Here is a 21,243-nt window from a genome sequence, read left to right on the forward strand (position 1 = left end):
AATGACTATGTATTTTCATGAGAGTGTACGTGTTTGTCTATTAAATTTCATTTTTTACACACAAAGGTCACAAAATGTATGTTAGGAACTATTTGTGTGATTGTTTGTTAACAAAGGTATCAATGTGGTGAATTTGGTCCAATAGTACCGACATAAGCTTAATTTCTTGAAACAATCTTGGGATTTTGATTGGTATGAATAAAACCACTAAAAAAAGTCGGAATTAAAAAATAGTTCTCTTTCTTTCTGATATCAGAACAGAACCATATTGATTTGTGACCATCTTAACAAAAGAATAACAATATATAGTAGGCTGAGTTTCAGTCTTTGGAATTAATATATGTCTTTCTTACAAGATGCGCAGCAGATAAAAATCAAAGTCACATTTAATTTACCTTATATTGACCTTCGAAGTTTGTATTATAATTCATGAATATCGGATCAATTAGAATTTGTAAAAATAGGAAAGCCTATAATGACTAAAAGTAAATTATGCAAACATAACAGGAGTAGGTGTCCTCCACTGACGTGTCCGTTGCCTATTCGGGGATAGCGCATGGGGCCAGTATTATTTGTTCTTCGAAATTCGTACATAACTTATTTGAATAGTTGAGATTTATAAAGAAAACACTCTACTTTTGAGATAATCTCAGAGACTGTGAATTCACATAAACAGTACATGTAAGCATTAATTCAAAAAAAGAAAAAAAAGAATCACACACTGTCTTTTAATAACCTTGCCCTTCTCCTAAATCGATATATAGAAAAAATAACTTCTCTACGCCGTTCTATTCGTGTCTCTTTTTTTCTTCTTCTTCTTCTTCTTCATAAGATCTGTTCTAATTAAAACACCAGAGAAGAGTACGTAGGGTTGATGTCTAGCAGACCGTTCTTTTAACTTGGCATGAATTTTAAATTAGATCCCTTATAATTTTCATAAATACTGAATTGAGTTTAGTTTAACTGAGATTAATTTAGACCATCCGTTTATTATATGAATTGCACCTGAAGTACATGCAGAGTACAAATTAACTCGTTGGTACCTATAAGCGCACCGAATGTTCCATTCAATTCCGATTTTTTTTTATTAATAGTAAATGAAACAAAAATTGACAATAGTAAATGAATTTGTCAGATTTCGAAATATAAAAAAACTGTTATGACTTATAATGTCCAACAGACATTATAAACTACTAGCATCATACCCGTGCGTTGCAACGGAAATAGATTATTTCGTTATAAAATATTATAAAATGAAGAAGATCAAGCATTTCATTATTTCATTATTTGCGTGACCTTTTTGAAAATCAACCGTTCAAATACGTGCTGCACAAATCTCAAAGCAATAATAATATTGATACGATACGGATACAGCGATACAGCAATTTTCAAAAATGAAAGATACGATACGGCTACTAATATATATATATATATATATTTATTATTTTATATATGATATTTATATAATTATAATTTAAATCAAATTTGTAGAGAAAAATAGTTAAATACTATATTTATCTATAAGATAACACATGTGAACTCTAGTGTAGTGGTAAGAATTTTGGCACCAACAGAACCTAACTGGGTTTGAATCCCGCCTTCAGCAGAAAAAAGGGTGCGCGGTGCACAGGCTCGGTCCGCAGGCCCTGTGCGTGGTTCAGAGGCGCGCAGTCTACGGGCACTGGGATCTTATGCGGCGCGATCAATGCATGCTTAAGTGTTGAAGCGCATAATTTGGAAAATTCATCTATGTGCGATCTGAAAATTCAACGGCTGAGCATCCTTCTGAAAAAAAATTGTAAATCAGAACCCTTGCAGGATCTAGACATTAAGCTTCTTAATAAGGAGGAGATATAACATTAAGATAATATGTCCTTTTACTCTCTTAATTAACAAAAAAAAAAGAGAACGTTATTTCAGAGAATATGAATTATCTGTTTGAATTTCAGATAACAAAATTATATCTTTATTATTTTTAGAAATTTATTACTATTTTTTAAGATAGATATAAAATCATTCAAGAACAATAATTTTAAACGGTTCATAAACAATAATTTTGTATCTATTTTAAAAAATATTGTTTTAAAACAGATTATAAAATTTGGTCCCCAAAAATACTTTAATATGAAAACAATGGCTTCATCTACACCCTAGCAATGTGATTATCGTGCCGAATTTTTTATTAATAGAAAATAAATTAATAAAATATTCAAATAGGAGATAGTTTTTGAGTTTTGTCGAGAAATAAGTAGAATGGGTTTGTTTATCCCGTCCGCTTAATCCCTAATTAACAACCCCTTTAACCAAATTCAACGGAGAGGAAAGGAAAAAAAAAAAGCCGGACGGTATAGTCCAACCCATCCGAGGTAAAAAAAAAAGAGGAAAAAGCCAAACGGTATGGTTAAACCTGTCCCGGCTGCGTGCGGGGTAAAAAAATTTGATCTGCAAGTACGTGTTAATATATCCATCATGTTAAACGGTTTGGATCGACTATTTGGACTTTGAAAACTTTGAAAATATAAAATGTAATTCGGTGTCACCAAAAAAAGGTGTAAGTGGATCCCTCCTCTTTCTAAATAATATTTATATTATATTTTGTAGTATTTTTAAAGCATTCTTCTAAATGAACGAGAGATTTAAACAGATTTATATTTTTAAAGCATTCTTCTAATGTATGTATTATTAGGGGTGTTCATCGGTTCGGTTCGGTTGAAACCTAGGCAAACCAAAGTTATAATTCGGTTTCAAAAATAGAACCGAACCGAACCGATTTAGCATTGCAACCGAACCGAACCGAACCGAATAAAAGTTTTATTTCGGTTTGTTCAGGTTGTTTGGTTCAAACCGAAATGTATTATTTTTTTATTTAAAGCAATTGACTTATAATAAACCGAAGTATATTAAGAAATAAACCGGGGTATTAAGAAATAAATCGAAGTATTTAAAGAAATTTATTAAGAAATAAACCGGGACGGTTTGGACCAAATTCATAATATATAAAAGTTCGGTCGGCTCGGTTATTTCGGTTTTCAAAATTTCCAAACCGAATCAAACTGACTAAAAGTTATAATTCGATTTTGAAAAACAAACCGAACTGAACCATTAAACCGAAAAAACCAAACCATTTGGTCCAAACTAATTTGGTTCAGTTCAAAACCGAATAAACCAGACCCAATGAACACCCCAATGTATTATTATTACAATGTAATGATTAATATATGTATATTTTAAGCAATTTATAATTTGTCATTTGCTTTAAAATATCAATATATATATATTAATATATTACGTATACATCAAAAATGAATTATTCACAATCATATTTGTATTTTATTCTGACATACAATTTTCAGCATCGCCGAGTTACGGACTTGACACTGTGTGTTTATCAGAGAATGCACGAATCTTGAGATGCCATGCATCATATCGTTCTCCTGGAATCTGGTGCGTCGCGGATCTTAACTCATGTCAAATAATCGATAATTTTTAGTCACCATCTCAATACCTCAAAATTCGGACCTTATTATTTCTTTATGCAAAACTAAAAAGTTACCGTGTAAGCGAATTCGTATCCTCTGCTTAACTCAAAAGGGAATCTTTTGAATTAATGAATTCTGACCATTCGATATGTTTTAAAATTTGTGTATACAAGATCCATATTAATATTAAAGGCCCCTTATATCATAAGCAGGAGCTGAATTGACTCCGTTTAAAATCAAACGGTTGAAATTCATTAACTCAAAAGGTTTCTTTTTGAGTTAATGCAGAGGATATGCATTCCATGTAAGCATCGTGATTCTACACATGACTTGAAGAGTCCTTATCGTCTGCATTAACTCAAAAGAGATATCGGCCGTCCGATTGTAAACGGAGCCCATCCGACCTACATCTAAAACATAGGAGGTCTTCAATATTAGTGCAGATTTAATTTGCACGAATGTTAAAGCTGATCGGATGGTCCAGATGAATTAACTCAAAAGATTCTTTTTTGAGTTAATGCAGAGGACACGAATTTCGACTTGAAAGTCATGCAGAGAACAATGTTGCGCACGAGTTTTCAGCTCAAATTTGCTTAGATTGAACTAAAACACAGGAAACTCATAAACAATTAACACTGTTATGTGCATAATCACGGTGCGAATGTGCTCAATTTTGAATTTTTTAGAAATCGATGATAATGTCTTAATTTTGAAATATTGAGATGGTAATTATAAGATTCCAATTGCTGCTTTGGAGATTAAAAAAAAAAAATAGATCATTTGTGCAAAATTCTCTAAATGCGTACATTCTTAATTCAGGTTTATTTGCATAATATTGTATGTATTTTGCTTTTAAAGCAAACAATTCATGCAGATGTACACATTAATATTTATCAGAGTTAATATTTATTAGATGTTTGCTGAATTTTGTGATTATGTGACTTGAAGAGTTAAAATGTAGATGCAATTTATTCGAATATTAAATAGTCATACAACGCTGTAGATCTATTTTGGCTAATTCTAAGTGTATAATATTAATTGGTAATTTATATGCATTAATTTTAGCTAGTTTTGAATAGTCACGGTTCATATTTTTTTAATAAATTGGAGCCACATTTATATGAGGTCAGTATTTTAACTTATAATGTAATATAAATTATTTGCTTGTAATTAATTACTTCTAGTATTCCAACCAACTGGTGACTTTTTAGACGGAAATTTTTATTAATACCATTTCAATAAAAAAAATATAACAAATTATATGGAATTTCAAAAACATCCGGGTCACTGGACATTTAACATTTGCTTTTGAATTGTTTTTTTAGATTTTTTTTAACTCATTTTTGTTTTGTTTTCTTTCTTTATTTTTCTTCTATATATTTATTATTGTTAGGAATCAAAATTATTGTTTTTACCATTTGTTTCCTCTTTTTTTTGCTACAAACAAGCTTTTGCCGAATAAATCCGAGTTTCCGATCCGATTCTTCTGATTCCAGCCGATTCATCCGATTCTGAAAGAGATACTACTGGTGGAGGAACATGCGCCGAGAGATTGCACTCTTCGTGGCGAAGTGCTTAACCTGTCAGAAGGTTAAAGCCGACCGTCAGAGATCTTCAGGACTCATCCAGCCCCTCAGGAAATCGGAGCGAAAGTTCGACATCATCACTATGGACTTCGTGACGGGTCTACTGAAGACCTAGTCGAAGGATGACGCAATATGGGTCATAGTTGACACTTTGACCAAGGTGGCTCACTTCATTGCCTTTCGATACGGCTTGACTGGAGAGCAGATGGCCATGTTATATATGGTGCACCGAGTCTATTTAAAATATATTTATTGGACCTTTCTTCTCCCCTGGGCCTTCATACTTTCTTCCCAAATCGATGAGGTTTTTTTCCAACAAACTCAAATTGACGTAAAAAAAATACATAATTGGGAGAGAATCGGCCCGCACTCGTGAGATTCGGTTCGGAATCGGTCAAAAATCACCTAACTCGGTCTAAAAATCGGATAACTCGGCCGAGTCAAGCACTGTACGTTCATCTGATTTTTGCTGGGAAACTCGCATAGGAGCAAAACTCGGGTGAAACTCAGTCCGGTCCCGTCCCATTCCGAGTTGACTCGAAATCGACCGATTTTCAAACCATGCTTTATTTAGTGGTGCCGTGTTTGCTTTAATCTTATTTAGTGGTGCCGTGTTTGCTTTAATCTTATTTAGTGGTGCTGTGTTTGCTTTCTTTAATTTACTTTTTATCAATAGCTTTAGTTTACTTTTGTTTTCTTTATTTGCTTTAATCTTATAAATAGCTTTAGTTTACTTTTGTTTCTTTATGAGTTTACTTTTGCTTTTTAGTCATGTTTTGGTCATTTATTGTAACAGTTTTCTCACTGTGGTATCGCAGTGTGGTCACTGGCGGACTCAAAAAGGATCAGGGGTGGGCACTTGCTTATCTTTGGATTCAATTTTTTTTAGATCCAGTGTTATTCTATGCTTAAAGAAAAACAAAACAAAACATTTGATTTGTCTTCAAAATGAACAGCTTGTTTTGTTTAAGCCCTCCTTTTCTTTTTTGTCAGAAAAACATGTCAACACATTCTTTGATAGCAATGATGCTTTTAGAAGCTCTAAACCTCTTAGTTGAATCAGTCAAAAATCACCTAACTCGGTCTAAAAATCAGATAACTCGGCTGAGTCAAGCACTGTAAGTTCATCTGATTTTTGCTAGGAAACTCGCATAGGAGCAAAACTCGGGTGAAACTCAGCCCGGTCCCGTCCGATTTCGAGTTGACTCGGAATCTCGATTCCGATTTTTCAAACCATGCTTTATTTATTTAGTGGTGCCGTGTTTGCTTTAATCTTATTTAGTGGTGCCGTGTTTGCTTTCTTTAATTTACTTTTTATCAATAGCTTTAGTTTACTTTTGTTTTCTTTATTTGCTTTAATCTTATAAATAGCTTTAGTTTACTTTTGTTTCTTTATTAGTTTACTTTTGCTTAATTTGGCATTATGAAAACTATTGCAAGAACAATTAAGAGAAGTTAATTATGAAGTAGCTTAATTAATTAAATAATGAATTCGTCAGAAGTGGACCCCTCCATGTGAATGCTAGCTGCTCGATCGATCGGACCTCTTCCTTCGCTGCATAGAGTAATTAATTTAGTCATAATAATTAATAAAACCTTATTTTGCTTCTCCCTAGGAATGAACAACTGGATACATATATGAGATTTGAACTCGTTCAAATCAACTGAATTAATTAAATAAGGTTAACTAATGAATTAAATACAAATTAGCAGTTCGTTGTGCGCCATAATCATACATAGCTTAGCAACCTTATAAATTTAAAACCCGGTATAAAGAAGTCAAAAAATGAATTAATACACACTAGTGGAGAACTTGGAATTGCACCTCAAGTACGTCGTACCGTACATGCACCGAATGTTCCATTCAATTCCGACTTTTTTTTATTAATAGGAACAACAAATTAATGAAACAAAAATTGACAATAGTAAATGGATTTGTCAGGTTTCGAAATATATATATATAAAAAAAAACTGTTATGACTTATAACGGCTGACAGACATTATAAACTATAACATCAAGATAATCCGTCGTGTTACTCTCTTAATTAAAAATAGATAATCACGTTGTTTTGTTACAATAATTTTTGCAGGACCTGACCAAAAAAAAAAAAAATACAACGACATTGTCATAAAAACGACGCTACATGGAGAAAGAAATTCATGACCCTTTCATGCTATCATTACAAATAATTTGATCCCTTAGTAGTTATTGTAACAAACTCATAAATGAAAATAGTACCTAGTGAATTGCTGGTATATATGTAGTGTCGCGGCCAGATGTGTCTCTCTTTGCGCATCAGCACAGCACAGTACGTACACACTAGTGAAAAATATGGAATCAGGATCGGTTATATACGCATATTAATATCAGAATACAACCGATCCTGATGAAAACGATACTGAAATCAGTGAAAACAATGTGAAAGCGATGAAAAAATAAATCAGCCCTTTGCTAGTGACATCGGCAAAAAACAATATTTGAAAAACTGAGTCTAGATTTAAAAAACATGTACAAATTTTGCATGGAGATAATTTTTTTCATTTTTTAAAAAAATGGAGAAGGCTCGCCAGCTCCTCATATAAAAAAATATCAATTTCTTTCTCATCAGTATAGAACTAAAAATAAAAAAGTTATAAGACAAAAATCATAATGGGAATAAAAAAACCTTTTAATAACTTTTTGTTTTAATTTGCGGAACAGCGCAAACCGCAATTCCTGACCCCCACATTACATTTTATAGGTAAGCAAGAAATAAATGTAAAAAGACCATGGGAACCGTATATATATTTTGAGACAACAATAGAAAAAAGAGAATGTATGCCATCAGAGGTTATGACAGTTCTGTGAATTTAGATCCTAATTAATCAATCCTAGATCATTCATTTTGCAAGTACCGACTGATTAGAAATTGCTTGTTTTAATTTAATTTTTAATTACACAATCAGCCTAATTGATTAACGATCGATGTTTCATTAATTTTGCGCCTTCTCCAAGACCAAAAATTGGTTGTTTTCATTAATTTAATTTTGCAAGTTAATATTCCAAGACCAAAGACCATATTTTCTCCGCTCTCCATGTCTTCTGTTAAGTCAAGACTTTTCTCTGTTCAATTAATTTTGATTAATGTTTTTTTTTTTTTTTGAGATCTTTATGCATGGTCTTATATATATATGTATACTCAACATTTTACAACCAAGCACCGCTTAAAATTGTCTTGCTTCCTCTTTCTCTCCCGCAATGGCCCTTTCTGAACTTCTTTTCCTATCACTTGTTCTCATCTCCTTATCCATCAAAACCACCATTCTAACACAAGCCCACTGCCTTCCTCACCAAAGTGATGCCTTGATTCAACTCAAGCAAGGTTTCAACACCACTGAACTCTATTCATGGAATGCAAGTACTGACTGTTGCATATGGGATGGTATCACATGCGATGAGCAAACTGGTATGGTGACTACAGTCAACCTTTTTAACAGATCCATCTCGGGTGAAATCAACCCAGCTTTGTTCAATCTCAGCTCTCTTCAGTACCTCGACCTTTCTTTGAACTACTTTGATAATATTACCCTTCCACAAACTGGGTTTGAGCGACTTGCTAATTTAACCCATCTCGACTTGTCCAATTCGGGCTTTACCGGTCAAGTTCCGATCAGAATTTCTGCCCTCACCAACCTTGTGTACCTTGACTTATCAAATGATCTCTCGTACCTTCATGATACAGGCCTAAAAAACTTACTCAGCAACCTCACTAAGCTTCAAGTTCTTCGCTTGACTTGGGTTGACCTTTCACTCAGTGGATCTGAGTGGGGCAAGGCAGTTTTTCAAGTAGGCCCAACTCTTCAGGAGCTATCCATGCAAGAATGTGGATTAAGAGGAAATTTACCACATGAAATATTCCATCTTACAAATCTAACAATACTTGATTTATATGGCAACTATATGTTGTCGGGTGAACTGGCAGAATTCACCAAACAAAGCATTTGGCAATATCTGGATCTTACAGATATAAATTTCACTGGTTCATTACCAGATTCCATTGGAAATCTCCAATACTTATCGGTATTGAATCTTTACAACTGTAGCATCTATGGAGAAATTCCACCTTCAATAACAAACCTTACAAGGCTTGAAGCATTGCAATTAGGGTCAAACACATTGATAGGTACTATACCCATGTCTTTGTTTTCTCACCCTTCTTTGGAATCTTTGTCTCTATCACATAACCAATTCTCAGGATATCTACCAGAGTTCTCAAATGGATCATCAAATTTTGAATATATTGACCTTGAAGACAACAATCTTCAAGGACAATTATCAATTTCAAGATTCATCAAGTATAATAAGTACCTATATTATCTAGATCTCTCCAACAACAAGTTTTCAATTATAGAAGGAGAAAATCATAACGAGTCATTCTATGCTTCATTTCCACAAATAGAATTTATCCAGCTGACATCGTGCAATTTAATAGATTTCCCTACTTTTCTGAATTACCAAACAAATATTTACTTCTTAGCCCTCTCAAATAATAGTATCACGGGAGAGATTCCCCTTTCCATTTGTAATATGACATCACTAGCAGTGCTTGATCTTTCATATAACAATTTAACAGGAATAATTCCATCTTGCCTTCTAAAAGAAACAGAATTGGAACTGCTTAACCTGAAAAGTAACAAATTAAGCGGGCCATTGCTACAAAATATCAGTCAAGCCCGTGCATATTAAGCTACATTGATCTGTCACATAATACATTTTGGGGGAGAATACCTGAAGAGATCGGGAAACTCAAGTCACTTGATGTACTTAACCTATCACATAATGCCCTGATTGGTCCAATTCCACAACAATTTGGAAATTTAAAGCAACTTCAATCACTGGATCTCTCCTTCAATCAGTTTTCCGGACACATCCCTCAAGTACTCACCTCTCTCACTTTTCTTTCTGGACTAGATCTGTCATACAACAATTTAGTTGGAGAAATACCAAAAGAACGTCAGTTCTCAACCTTTTCAAATGATTCTTACTTGGGTAACCCTGGATTGTGTGGTAGTCCTTTATCGATGCATTGCCCAACAACTCCTACAAATTATGTGTTTGATAAAGGTTTGCCTTCAAAGTCTTCAACTGATGTAAATTGGATCTCTATTCCTATTGGATTGGGGATAGGTGTGGGGTTTGTCTTTGTAATTTGGGCAACAATATTATGGGAGAATGGAAGAAAGTCGTTTAATTTCATTATAGATAGGTTTTACATTCAACATATTCACTGATGGATATTATATGTAAGGTCTTTGTAATAATAAATGGGTATAAATTACTATGTATTTTCATGAGAGTGTACGTGTTTGTCTATTGAATATCATTTTTTACACACAAAGGTCACAAAATAATGTATGTTAGGAACTATTTGTGTGATTGTTTGTTAACAAAGGTATCAATGTGGTGAATTTGGTCTAATAGTACCGACATAAGCTTAATTTCTTGAAACAATCTTGGGATTTGGATTGGGATGAATAAAACCACTAAAAAAAGTAGGAATTAAAAATTAGTTCTCTTTCTTAATTTCTGATATCAGAACAGAACCATCTTGATTTGTGACCATCTTAACAAAAGAATAACAATATATAGTAGGCTGAGTTTCAGTCTTTGGAATTAATATATGTCTTTCTTACAACATGCAGCAGATAAAAATCAAAGTCACATTTAATTTACCTTATATTGACCTTCGAAGTTTGTATTATAATTCATGAATATCGGATCAATTAGAATTTGTAAAAATAGGAAAGTCTATAATGACTAAAAGTAAATTATGCAAACATAACAGGAGTACGGATCCTCCACTGACGTGTCCGTTGCCTATTCGGGGATAGCGCATGGGGCCAGTATTATTTGTGCTTCGAAATTCGTATATAATTTATTTGAATAGTTGAGATTTATAAAGAAAACACTCTACTTTTGAGATATCTCAGAGACTGTGAATTCACATAAACAGTACATGTAAGCATTAATTTAAAAAAAAACAAAAAGAATCACACACTGTCTTTTAAGGTAGTGGACGTCTGAACAGCAAATGCCTGTTTTTAAGGAGAGCCCGCAGTGTCAAAAGACAAAATTTTATTTCGAACGCCATGTATATAACCTTGCCCTTCTCCTAAATCGATATATAGAAAAAATAACTTCTCTACGCCGCTCTATTCGTATCTCTTTTTTTCTTCTTCTTCAGAAGATCAGTTCTAAAACACCAGAGAAGTGTAGGTTTGATGTCTATCAGACTGTTCTTTTAACTTGGCATGAATTTTAAATTACATCCCTTAGAATTTTCATAAATACTGAATTGAGTTTATTTTTCCTGAGATTAATTTGGACTATTCGTTTATATAAATTACACCTCAAGTACATAAAGAATACAAACTCGTTGCTACTTATAGGCGCACCGAATGTTCCATTCAATTCCGATTTTTTTATTAATAGGAACAACAAAATAAAAATCGACAATAGTAAATGAATTTGCCAGATTTCGAAATATAAAAAAAAAACTGTTATGACTTATGACATCCGACAGACATTATATATTAAGTATAACATTAAGATAATCTGTCATGTTACTCTCTTAATTAACAAAAAAAAAAAACGTTATTTCGGATTTGAATTTCAGATAACAAAATTATATGAGTAAAGCTAGGGTGTGATGTGCTTATCAAGAGAGCATGATGAGCACAACTCAAAAAATTTATCAGATCGACTTCAAATACTAAATCTAAACCATTGAAATCCATATATTTCATAAGTGATACATATACATGCAAAATTTTGAAAGTTTCGAATTTATTTGCTACGAGGTCAAGCAATCAAAGAAATGATAAAAATTGAATATATAAAACAACTTATAAATTAATTTATAGAAAAATTATTTCTTCGACCGCTTGACCTTGTAGCAAATAAATTCGAAACCTTCAAAATTATGCATGTAAATCCATGAAGTACATAGATTTCAACGGTTTGGATTCAGCATTTGAAGTTGATTCGATATACTTTGGAGTTGTGCTCACCAAACTCTCTCAGTGAGCACATCACACCCTAGCTTTGCTCAAATTACATCTCTATAATTTTTAGAAATTTATTACTATTTTTTAAGATAGATATAAAAGCATTCTTTTTGAATCGTTTAAAAATAATAATTTTATACGGTCCATAAACAACAATGTTGTATCTATTTTAAAAAATAAAAATAAATTTCTAAATTTCTAAAATTTGGTCCAAAAAATACTTTAATATGAAAATAATGGCTTCCTCTGCACCCTAGCAATGCGCCGAAATTTTTATTAATAGGAAATATATTAAATAAATATCGAAATTGGAGAACGCTTTTGAGTTTTTTTCGAGATATAGGAAAAACATGATGAAAAATCACGGCCTCTTGACGTTATGGATTATCACTGCCAGCATTAACACTTAATTAATCACCATCCATTCTAACTGAACTGCGCAAGGAAAAAACCGGAAAAAAAATCTGGCCCTTATTATCTATCACGGCCAGAGGCGGAAAAAAAAGAGGGCTAATCGTGATAGCCCATCATGGCCAGAGGTGATAGGAAAAATATGCAATTATCTAAAATCAAGTGGAACAACAAAAAATAATCTGATTCTCTAGAAAGTAAGCTCGATAAATAGCAATAATTTAGGCTAAGTGATAGGAAAAATAACGACTTATTTCACCCCTATCTACGTTCACATTTCAACATCAGTTGAATTATTCATCGCACGGATTAGTCAAAGTCTCTCCACATTAATTCAGTCCACATATTTTATGTAAAATTGCAATCACTCAACATTAGTCCTTAGCTCTTCTTTATTTTAAAAGTTTTCCAAATTTCAAATTAATTTTTTTTTTCGTGATAGCCCCCACGCTTGGGCTACCACGCAAAAGCGGGAGCAAGTCGGCTGAGCGGGAGCCAAGCGTGGGGGCTGCCAGAAAAAAAATATTAATTTGAATTTTGGAAAATTTTTGAAATTTGAAAAATAATTGAAATTTGAAAAAAAAAAATGAAATTTGAAATTTGAAATCGGTGAAAAAAATGCATAAATTTTTATTATTACCCAAAAAATTACAAAATTACGCAATCTACCATTTTCTAATGAGATTTCAAAAATTTCCCCTTCCGGTTATTAAATAACTAGACAAAGATCTTTTTTTTTATTATTTAGTCCCTGGATTCAGAAAAATGATCCGGTCACTAAATAACCGGAAATGAGCCCTTTGTCCGGTTAGTAATTGGACTCGCAATTTTTTTTTTTGAGAAAATTTCGGTATTGTTCCTTTATTGAGTGAATCCACACTTGGTTAGAGAAGCAATGAGATTTCGCTGCTTTTTCTTATTTTATAAAATAAATTGCAAGTTCGGTTACTAAATAACTCGACAAAATAATTCTAGGAAAATAAGTAAAAAATATGAGCCGAGTTGAGCTTTTTTTCAAAATCAGGTTAAGTTAGAGCCAAATTATTTTGCTTCTCTCATTGAATCGAGCCGAGTTTGAACCCTAATCGCCATGCTTTTGTTAATTGCAATTGAGGTAGGTATATTTATACTTGACTTTTCCTAAAGAAGTAAAATGTCAAAAAAAAAAAAATAGCAATAAATATATTGTTTTTTAAACAAGAAAAGATTACTGACACAAAACAACGAAATCAATAATCCTCTCACCTCTGTATTCTTCATGTTAAGAACTTCAGTGCCATCGGCCGTTTAGCCAAACCGATGTTGATAAATTATTTAGTACTAACTGTTTGTGAAATTTAACCGATGAAAAAGTAGGGGAGGCATCAACACCATCGGTTGTTTATACCGAACAGATGATGAAAAGTTCAAAGTAATTATAGCGCTAACACTCGTGACGTACATCATCTATGCGGAAACACATTCAATAGTAAAGGGGCGATGATAAATATGTTTTTTGTAGTAGTGATTTGTTCACATCATTGACCGGAACAAATCAAGACTGTACGCTCTATGTTGTAATTACTAATTTTAAAAAATTTCCAATTAAACTATTATATGAAACATTATCTACTTTTTCTTATTGCAAATAGAACATTTTTGTATCAAAGGGTCTAAATTTCTATGATTACTGAAAAGTTCTAAAAAAATTAATAAATCACGACTCAACTTTTTGGGATTTTACAAACCCTCAATTATTGGACCTGTCTAAAGTTAACATTTATGACTTCAAGAGTGTGCGCCAAATTTCTACTTTCCACAATTTGCTAGCTAGAATGATTCTCTCTTAGAAGGGTTTTACCAAAGCGCACCAAGCAAACCGAAAAACAGAATTATTTCCACCATAATGAATTGAAGTTAATGTTAAATGCAAAATAACTAGAGCAAACAAATAATCTAGGTCTCTTAACTTCATATCACACTAAGTTAGGAGGGTCATGTCAGACTGATGAAATCAAGAGGCCCGCTATCAACATCAACAAGATAATTGAAACTTATGTAGTCTTAAAAGATAAGAGAAAGGAAAGGCCTTCTTTCTTGCTACTTGTTCACCACGAGAAAAAGATAAGATAAAGGAAAACAAACTTTCTCACTAGAAGTATTTGATTTAACTGCTACTTGCTCTCCATGTCTTCTGTTAAGTCAAGACTTTTCTCTGTTCAATTAATTTGATTAATGTTTTTTATTTTTATTTTGAGATCTTTATGCATGGTCTTATATATATATATGTATACTCAACATTTTACAACCAAGCACCGCTTAAATTGTCTTGCTTACTCTTTCTCTCCTGCAATGGCCCTTTTTGAACTTCTTTCCCTATCACTTGTTCTCGTCTCCTTATCCATCAAAACCACCATTCTAACACAAGCCCACTGCCTTCCTCACCAAGGCGATGCCTTGATTCAACTCAAGCAAGGTTTCAACACCACTGAACTCCATTCATGGAATGCAAGTACCGACTGTTGCATATGGGATGGCATCACATGCGATGAGCAAACCGGTATGGTGACTGCACTCAATCTTTCTTACATGCTGATCTCGGGTAATATCAACCCGGCTTTGTTCAATCTCAGCTCTCTTCGGTACCTCGACCTTTCATGGAACGATTTCCATGGTGTTCCACAAACTGGGTTTGAGCAACTTGATAATTTAACCCATCTTGATTTGTCCAATTCTGGCTTAGTCGGCCAATTTCCGAGGGGCATTTTTAATCTCAGCTCTCTTCAGTACCTCGACCTTTCTTCGAACAACTTGGATAATATTACCCTTCCACAAACTGGGTTTGAGCAACTTGCTAATTGAACCCATCTCGACTTGTCCAATTCTAGCTTTACCGGTTAAGTTCCGATCAAAATTTCTGCCCTCACCAACCTTATGTACCTTGACTTATCAAATGATCCCTAGTACCTTGCTACGAGCCTAACTCTCAATAGCAGAATCAATCGTAATAAATCGATTGATATAACTAATTAGAAGTAATTTTGGAAAAGAAGATAGTTCTGACAAATAACCAAAGAGCGAATGCGAGAAGCAATTCCTCTATTTCATTCAAAAAAATTCTGATACAACTCCATAAGAGCTTAAGCCTTATATAGGCGATGTAATTGGTGAAAAGAAGTAAAGAAATTGGTAAAGAAAATCATTCTAATTATTCTCAGGGCGCCAAATCAGCGTGAAGCGCTGACGTGGCCTAACAAACCCTTTAACGAACTCTGTTGTTGTCAGCGTCCCTTCTTCATTCATCTTCTCCAGTCGCAACGACCATTCCCCTCTTTTTCTGCTCACGAGGTCCCTCCTTGTCAGTGAGCTGTAACCCGTTACTTATTCCTCTCTCTTGGACCCCCTTGTCAGTGAATCCTCTTTTTATGAAACTCTGACCGTCGCTCCTGCCCTTCTTGCCCCATTCTTCTCCTCCTCCTTCAATTGAAACACTGTCTGTAACGGTAACTCCCAATTCCCCAATTTCTCGTCGCATTTCCCCCTCCTTCAGAAAATTCGTGTCCTCACGAATAAAATCAGGAAACCGTTGAGCAATTGCATCATAATCCTCCCATGTGGCATCTTCAATTGGTTGATTTCGCCATTGGACCAATACTTGAGCTTGTGCGGCATTCTGTCTCTTGACCAATCGCCTACCTATGATCAATTGGGGCTCCTGTTCCAAATTGAGTTCGGGACCTTGAAGAGGAAGGTTGGGAGAGGCGACCTGATTGTTTCCCAGCTTGGCTTTGAGTTGTGACACGTGGAATACAGGATGGATAAGAGAGCCTTCTAGTAAGTTCAACCTGTATGCTACAGGTCCCACACATTGGAGCACCTCTACTGGACCATAGTAACGTGAACTCAATTTCTGATTCCTCATGCCACCCACCGATATTTGCCGGTATGGTTGTAATTTTAAGTAAACCCAATCACCCTTCGAGAATTTTCTTTCACTCCGATGCTTATCGTCATTTTTCTTCATGCGATTCTGAGCCTTCTTCAAATTATCTTTCAGTTGGGTGAGAGTAGCTTGTCTATCCCTTAGAAATTCATTCACAGATTCAACCCGACTCTTAGGTGCACTCCCTAAAGCCAGTACAGGAGGGGAATACCCATAGAGTGCTTCAAAAGGTGATAGCTTGGTAGCACTGTGCCAATTGGAATTATACCACCATTCTGCCAGTGAAAGATACCCACTCCATTTGGTTTGTTTATTGTACACCATACTCCTCAGATATTGTTCCAAGCATTGGTTGACTTTTTCTGTTTGACCGTCAGATTGAGGATGATAGGCTGTACTCATATTCAATTTCACCCCGAGTTTCACCATCAATTCCTTCCAAAATCGACTAGTAAACACGGGATCCCTGTCAGAAACTATGTTAATGGGTAATCCATGTAACTTGTAAACATAGTCTATGAAAGCTTGAGCAACAGTGGCTGCACTGAATGGATGAGTAAGAGGAATAAAATGTGAATATTTGGTCAAACGATCTACAACTACCAGAATCACCTCAAACCCTTTAGACTTAGGCAATCCTGTGATAAAATCCATGCCAATGCTGGTCCAAGCTTCGTCTGGTATGGGTAAAGGCTGCAAAAGGCCCGGTGAGGATACATGTTCAGTTTTGTTCAATTGACAGTTGGTGCAGTGCTGTACGAATTGGTGTACACTTTCCTTCATTTGTGGCCAGTAAAAATTCCTCTTGACTCTTTGATAGGTAGCTGTTACCCCTGAGTGCCCTCCTAATGCTGAATCATGTAACTCCCCTAATATCTGTTGTCTCCAATTATGTTTACTGCCCACACACACTCTTCCTTTGTATCTCAACACCCCTAAATGATCAGATAAATGGTGTGAGTGATCCCCATCCTTACTACTACTCAATTTCTCTTGCAACCCTTCAATCCATCTATCTCCTTCATAGCTCTTTTTAATATCTTCCACCCACTGAGGTATCAATTCACTCACCATATTCATTTCAGCTCCCTCATTTGCTCTCTGACCATTTTGCCCCTCCCTTCTGGACAATGCATCTGCTACTTTGTTTTCCACACCCTTTTTATATTCAATCTTGTAGCTTAACCCCAAAAGCTTGCTTAAACCTCTATGTTGCATTGGTGTGTTTACTTTCTGCTCCAACAGATACTTGAGACTTATCTGATCAGTCTTGATGATGAACTCACCACCAAGGAGATAATGTCTCCACTTAGTAACAGCGGTGTACAGTGCCAATAACTCATTTTCATAAGTTGACAGTGCTTGATTCTTTATGCCCAACTTCTTGCTCATGTATGCTATGGGTCTCTTGCCTTGCATCAAAACAGCGCCAATTCCTTCATGGCTTGCATCCGTTTCTACTACAAAAGGCTGTTGAAAATCTGGCAATTTGAGAACAGGTGCAGTCACCATTGCTTGTTTCAGCTGCTCAAATGCTTGCTGGGCTACATCACTCCACTTGAATGCATTTTTCTTTAACAAATCAGTCAATGGTCTAGAGATTAGCCCATACCCTTTAACAAACTTCCTATAGTATCCTGTCAAGCCCAAAAATCCTCTCAATTCTTTTACATTTTTTGGAATAGACCAATTAATCATGGCCTCAATCTTTCTTGGATCTGTGGCTACCCGTTGTTTGGAAATAATGTGCCCTAAATATTCTACCCTTTGCACCCCAAAATCACATTTAGACTTCTTAACAAACAATTGATTCTCTTGCAAGACTTGGAGCACAGTTTGAAGATGCTGTTTGTGTGACTCCAAGTCCCTGCTATAAACCAAAATATCATCAAAAAAAACCAAAACAAATTTTCTGATATAAGGCTTGAAAACACTATTCATGAGTGATTGAAAGGTGGCAGGTGCATTGGTGAGGCCAAAGGGCATCACTTGGAACTCAAATAATCCTTCATGTGTTTGGAAAGCAGTCTTGTGTACATCTCCTTCCTCCATTCGGATCTGATGATATCCAGATCTCAGGTCCAATTTTGAGAAATACTGAACTCCATCCAACTCATCCAAAAGATCATCGATAAGGGGTATGGGGTATTTATTCTTTACTGTTTCATCATTCAACCTTCTATAATCAATACACATCCTCCATGTGCCATCCTTCTTTTTGACCAATAAAACAGGAGATGAGTATGAGCTAGTACTGGGCTGAATTAAAGCTTTTTGTAAGAGTTCTTGGGTAATCTTTTCAATTTCTAACTTTTGAAAATGGGAGAATCTGTATGGCCTGAGGTTTATAGGTTTGGAATTGGATTTGAGAGTAATTTTATGATCAACAGCTCTTTTAGGTGGTAAATTTTGTGGTTCCGCAAAGACTTCTCCATACTGGTCAATGATCTCCTGAATGCCTTGGTCAATCTCTGCTGGCTGCACATCTGGTTCTGCTGTAATTTTGAATAACTGAGCTACAAAAACTTGACTCCCTTTCTTCCCTTCTTTCACCACATCTACATTTGCATCTATTAATTTGATCTCAGCATTCACCTTTTCAATATGCAGTTTGACCACTTACCCTCCAACTCCATCACGCCTTTCTTCAGATTAATAACTACATCATCTCTTTCAGCCACCCAGTCACAACCCAACACAATATCATACCCAGGTACACTCAAAACTCTCAAGTCAGCCTCTAAAGTGTGTCCTTGTATTTGAAATTGCACCTTAGGGCAGATCTGATCTGTTACCAACCTCTTACCCCCAGCACTTCTAAATGTCTTCTGTGGTGTTGACTCAGTTGGTACTGTCAGTTCAGCCACCAATACTGGACTGATAAAAGAATGGGAAGCCCCAGTGTCGATCAACACACAGATAGGAATATTGCCAATTTGACCCTTGTAGCTCAAAGACTTGCTACTACTTCCATGACTGGTGCTACTCAAAGTCACCAGTTGTTCCTCTCCTATTACCTCTTCTTCTATCTCCCTGTCATCTCCTTCTCCTTCTAACTGTTCTTCTTCACCTTTTAATTCACCTTCTCCTTCTTCCTCTAAAGTGTGTAGACCCCTTGCACATTTGTGACCCTGACCCCATTTTTCACCACATCTATAACACAACCCAAGGGCCCTCTTCTGTTCAATGGAAAGAGTTGAAGGTTGTTTAGGAGGGATGGTTTTGGAATTGAAATTTGGTTTGTATGGAGGAGATGGGTCAGTCACTCTCTTAACCCCTACTTCTGGATATCTGTTGGTTCGGAGGTTTGGGGAGTTGATGGGTTTGAAGTTCGGTTGGTATTGTTGCTGAGGTCTAAGGAAACTGGCCTTCTTTTCTATGGGGCTTACTGCTACTTCAATCTCTAAGGCCAAATTGAAAGCCTCATCCAAAGTGTTAGGTTTAAAAAGGTTAATGGAATGCTGAATTTCATCCTGCAATCCACAAATAAAGCTCCACACAAAAAATACTCATTTTTAATTCCAGTTTGAATCATGAGTCTGGATTTTGCCCTTTGAAACTCCCTCACATAATCATCAACAGTACCCCTTTTTTGCTTTTTTTTAAATTGAACCACTGGATTCAAGTGAGTTCTCAGTTTAAAACGCTCAAATATTGCATCAACAACCCTTGGCCAAGGTGGATCCGGGTGCTCAACCCGATAACAGCTGAACCATTCGGCTGCATCTCCCACAAAATTCATAGTAGCCATTTGAACCTTGTACATTTCAGGAGTCTGGTAGTAATCAAAGTAAAACTTACAATGTTCAAGCCAATCACCTGCTCGACTGCCATCAAAAACTGGTAACTCGATTTGGGGCATGAAGACCCGTTGTGCGGTGGCCTGATCGGAATACCGCTCAGTACGGTAATTACCGTGCGGTTCATCGTACTCAAATCCCGATGGAGGATCCCGTCTATCATCTCTGTCAAGGCCAGTGGAGTGGTGCCCACTGTGGCTACTTTGAGGGATGTCAGGACCCTTGCCTTTAATAGATTTATTCATCTTTTCCATCATCGCCATCAGTTGTTGAAATCGATCGTCCTGGATGTGAGTAGCCACTTGAAATTGCTCATCACGAACTTGAAACCCATCGTGTACCTCCTTGGCGAGCTGATTGAGCTTGTCATTGATCGTGCTCAGATCTAGCTGTATCAATACCTCCTCCGGTGGATCGGGTGCTCGTTTAGGCGGCATCGCTCAAACTCCTATACCCAGCTGCAATCGAAAGGCTCTGATACCACAACTGCTACGAGCCTAACTCTCAATAGCAGAATCAATCGTAATAAATCGATTGATATAACTAATTAGAAGTAATTTTGGAAAAGAAGATAGTTCTGACAAATAACCAAAGAGCGAATGCGAGAAGCAATTCCTCTATTTCATTCAAAAAAATTCTGATACAACTCCATAAGAGCTTAAGCCTTATATAGGCGATGTAATTGGTGAAAAGAAGTAAAGAAATTGGTAAAGGAAATCATTCTAATTATTCTCAGGGCGCCAAATCAGCGTGAAGCGCTGACGTGGCCTAACAAACCCTTTAACGAACTCTGCTGTTGTCAGCGTCCCTTCTTCATTCATCTTCTCCAGTCGCAACGACCATTCCCCTCTTTTTCTGCTCACGAGGTCCCTCCTTGTCAGTGAGCTGTAACCCGTTACTTATTCCTCTCTCTTGGACCCCCTTGTCAGTGAATCCTCTTTTTATGAAACTCTGACCGTCGCTCCTGCCCTTCTTGCCCCATTCTTCTCCTCCTCCTT

At 35.6% G+C, this 21,243-nt stretch overlaps 2 protein-coding genes across 2 annotated transcripts; one reads left to right on the forward strand and one right to left on the reverse strand.

The window, feature by feature from the left end:
- Positions 1-8,277: 8,277 nt before the first annotated feature.
- Positions 8,278-10,401, forward strand: LOC144562612 (receptor-like protein 6). The gene has a single exon (XM_078311814.1). It carries the CDS (start codon positions 8,304-8,306, stop codon positions 9,789-9,791), a length of 1,488 nt encoding a protein of 495 aa, XP_078167940.1. The 5' UTR covers positions 8,278-8,303; the 3' UTR covers positions 9,792-10,401.
- An 8,608-nt stretch (positions 10,402-19,009) lies between these two features.
- On the reverse strand, positions 19,010-20,682 carry LOC144562946 (uncharacterized). The gene is made up of 2 exons (XM_078312315.1): positions 20,091-20,682; positions 19,010-19,953 (listed from the first exon to the last, which is right to left on the reverse strand). The coding sequence occupies exons 1-2, from the start codon at positions 20,680-20,682 to the stop codon at positions 19,037-19,039; spliced, it is 1,509 nt and encodes a 502-aa protein (XP_078168441.1). The 3' UTR covers positions 19,010-19,036.
- Positions 20,683-21,243: the final 561 nt, after the last annotated feature.

Source organism: Carex rostrata, chromosome 12, assembly GCF_964058835.1.
Source record: "Carex rostrata chromosome 12, lpCarRost1.2, whole genome shotgun sequence".
NCBI classification, from domain to species: domain Eukaryota; kingdom Viridiplantae; phylum Streptophyta; class Magnoliopsida; order Poales; family Cyperaceae; genus Carex; species Carex rostrata.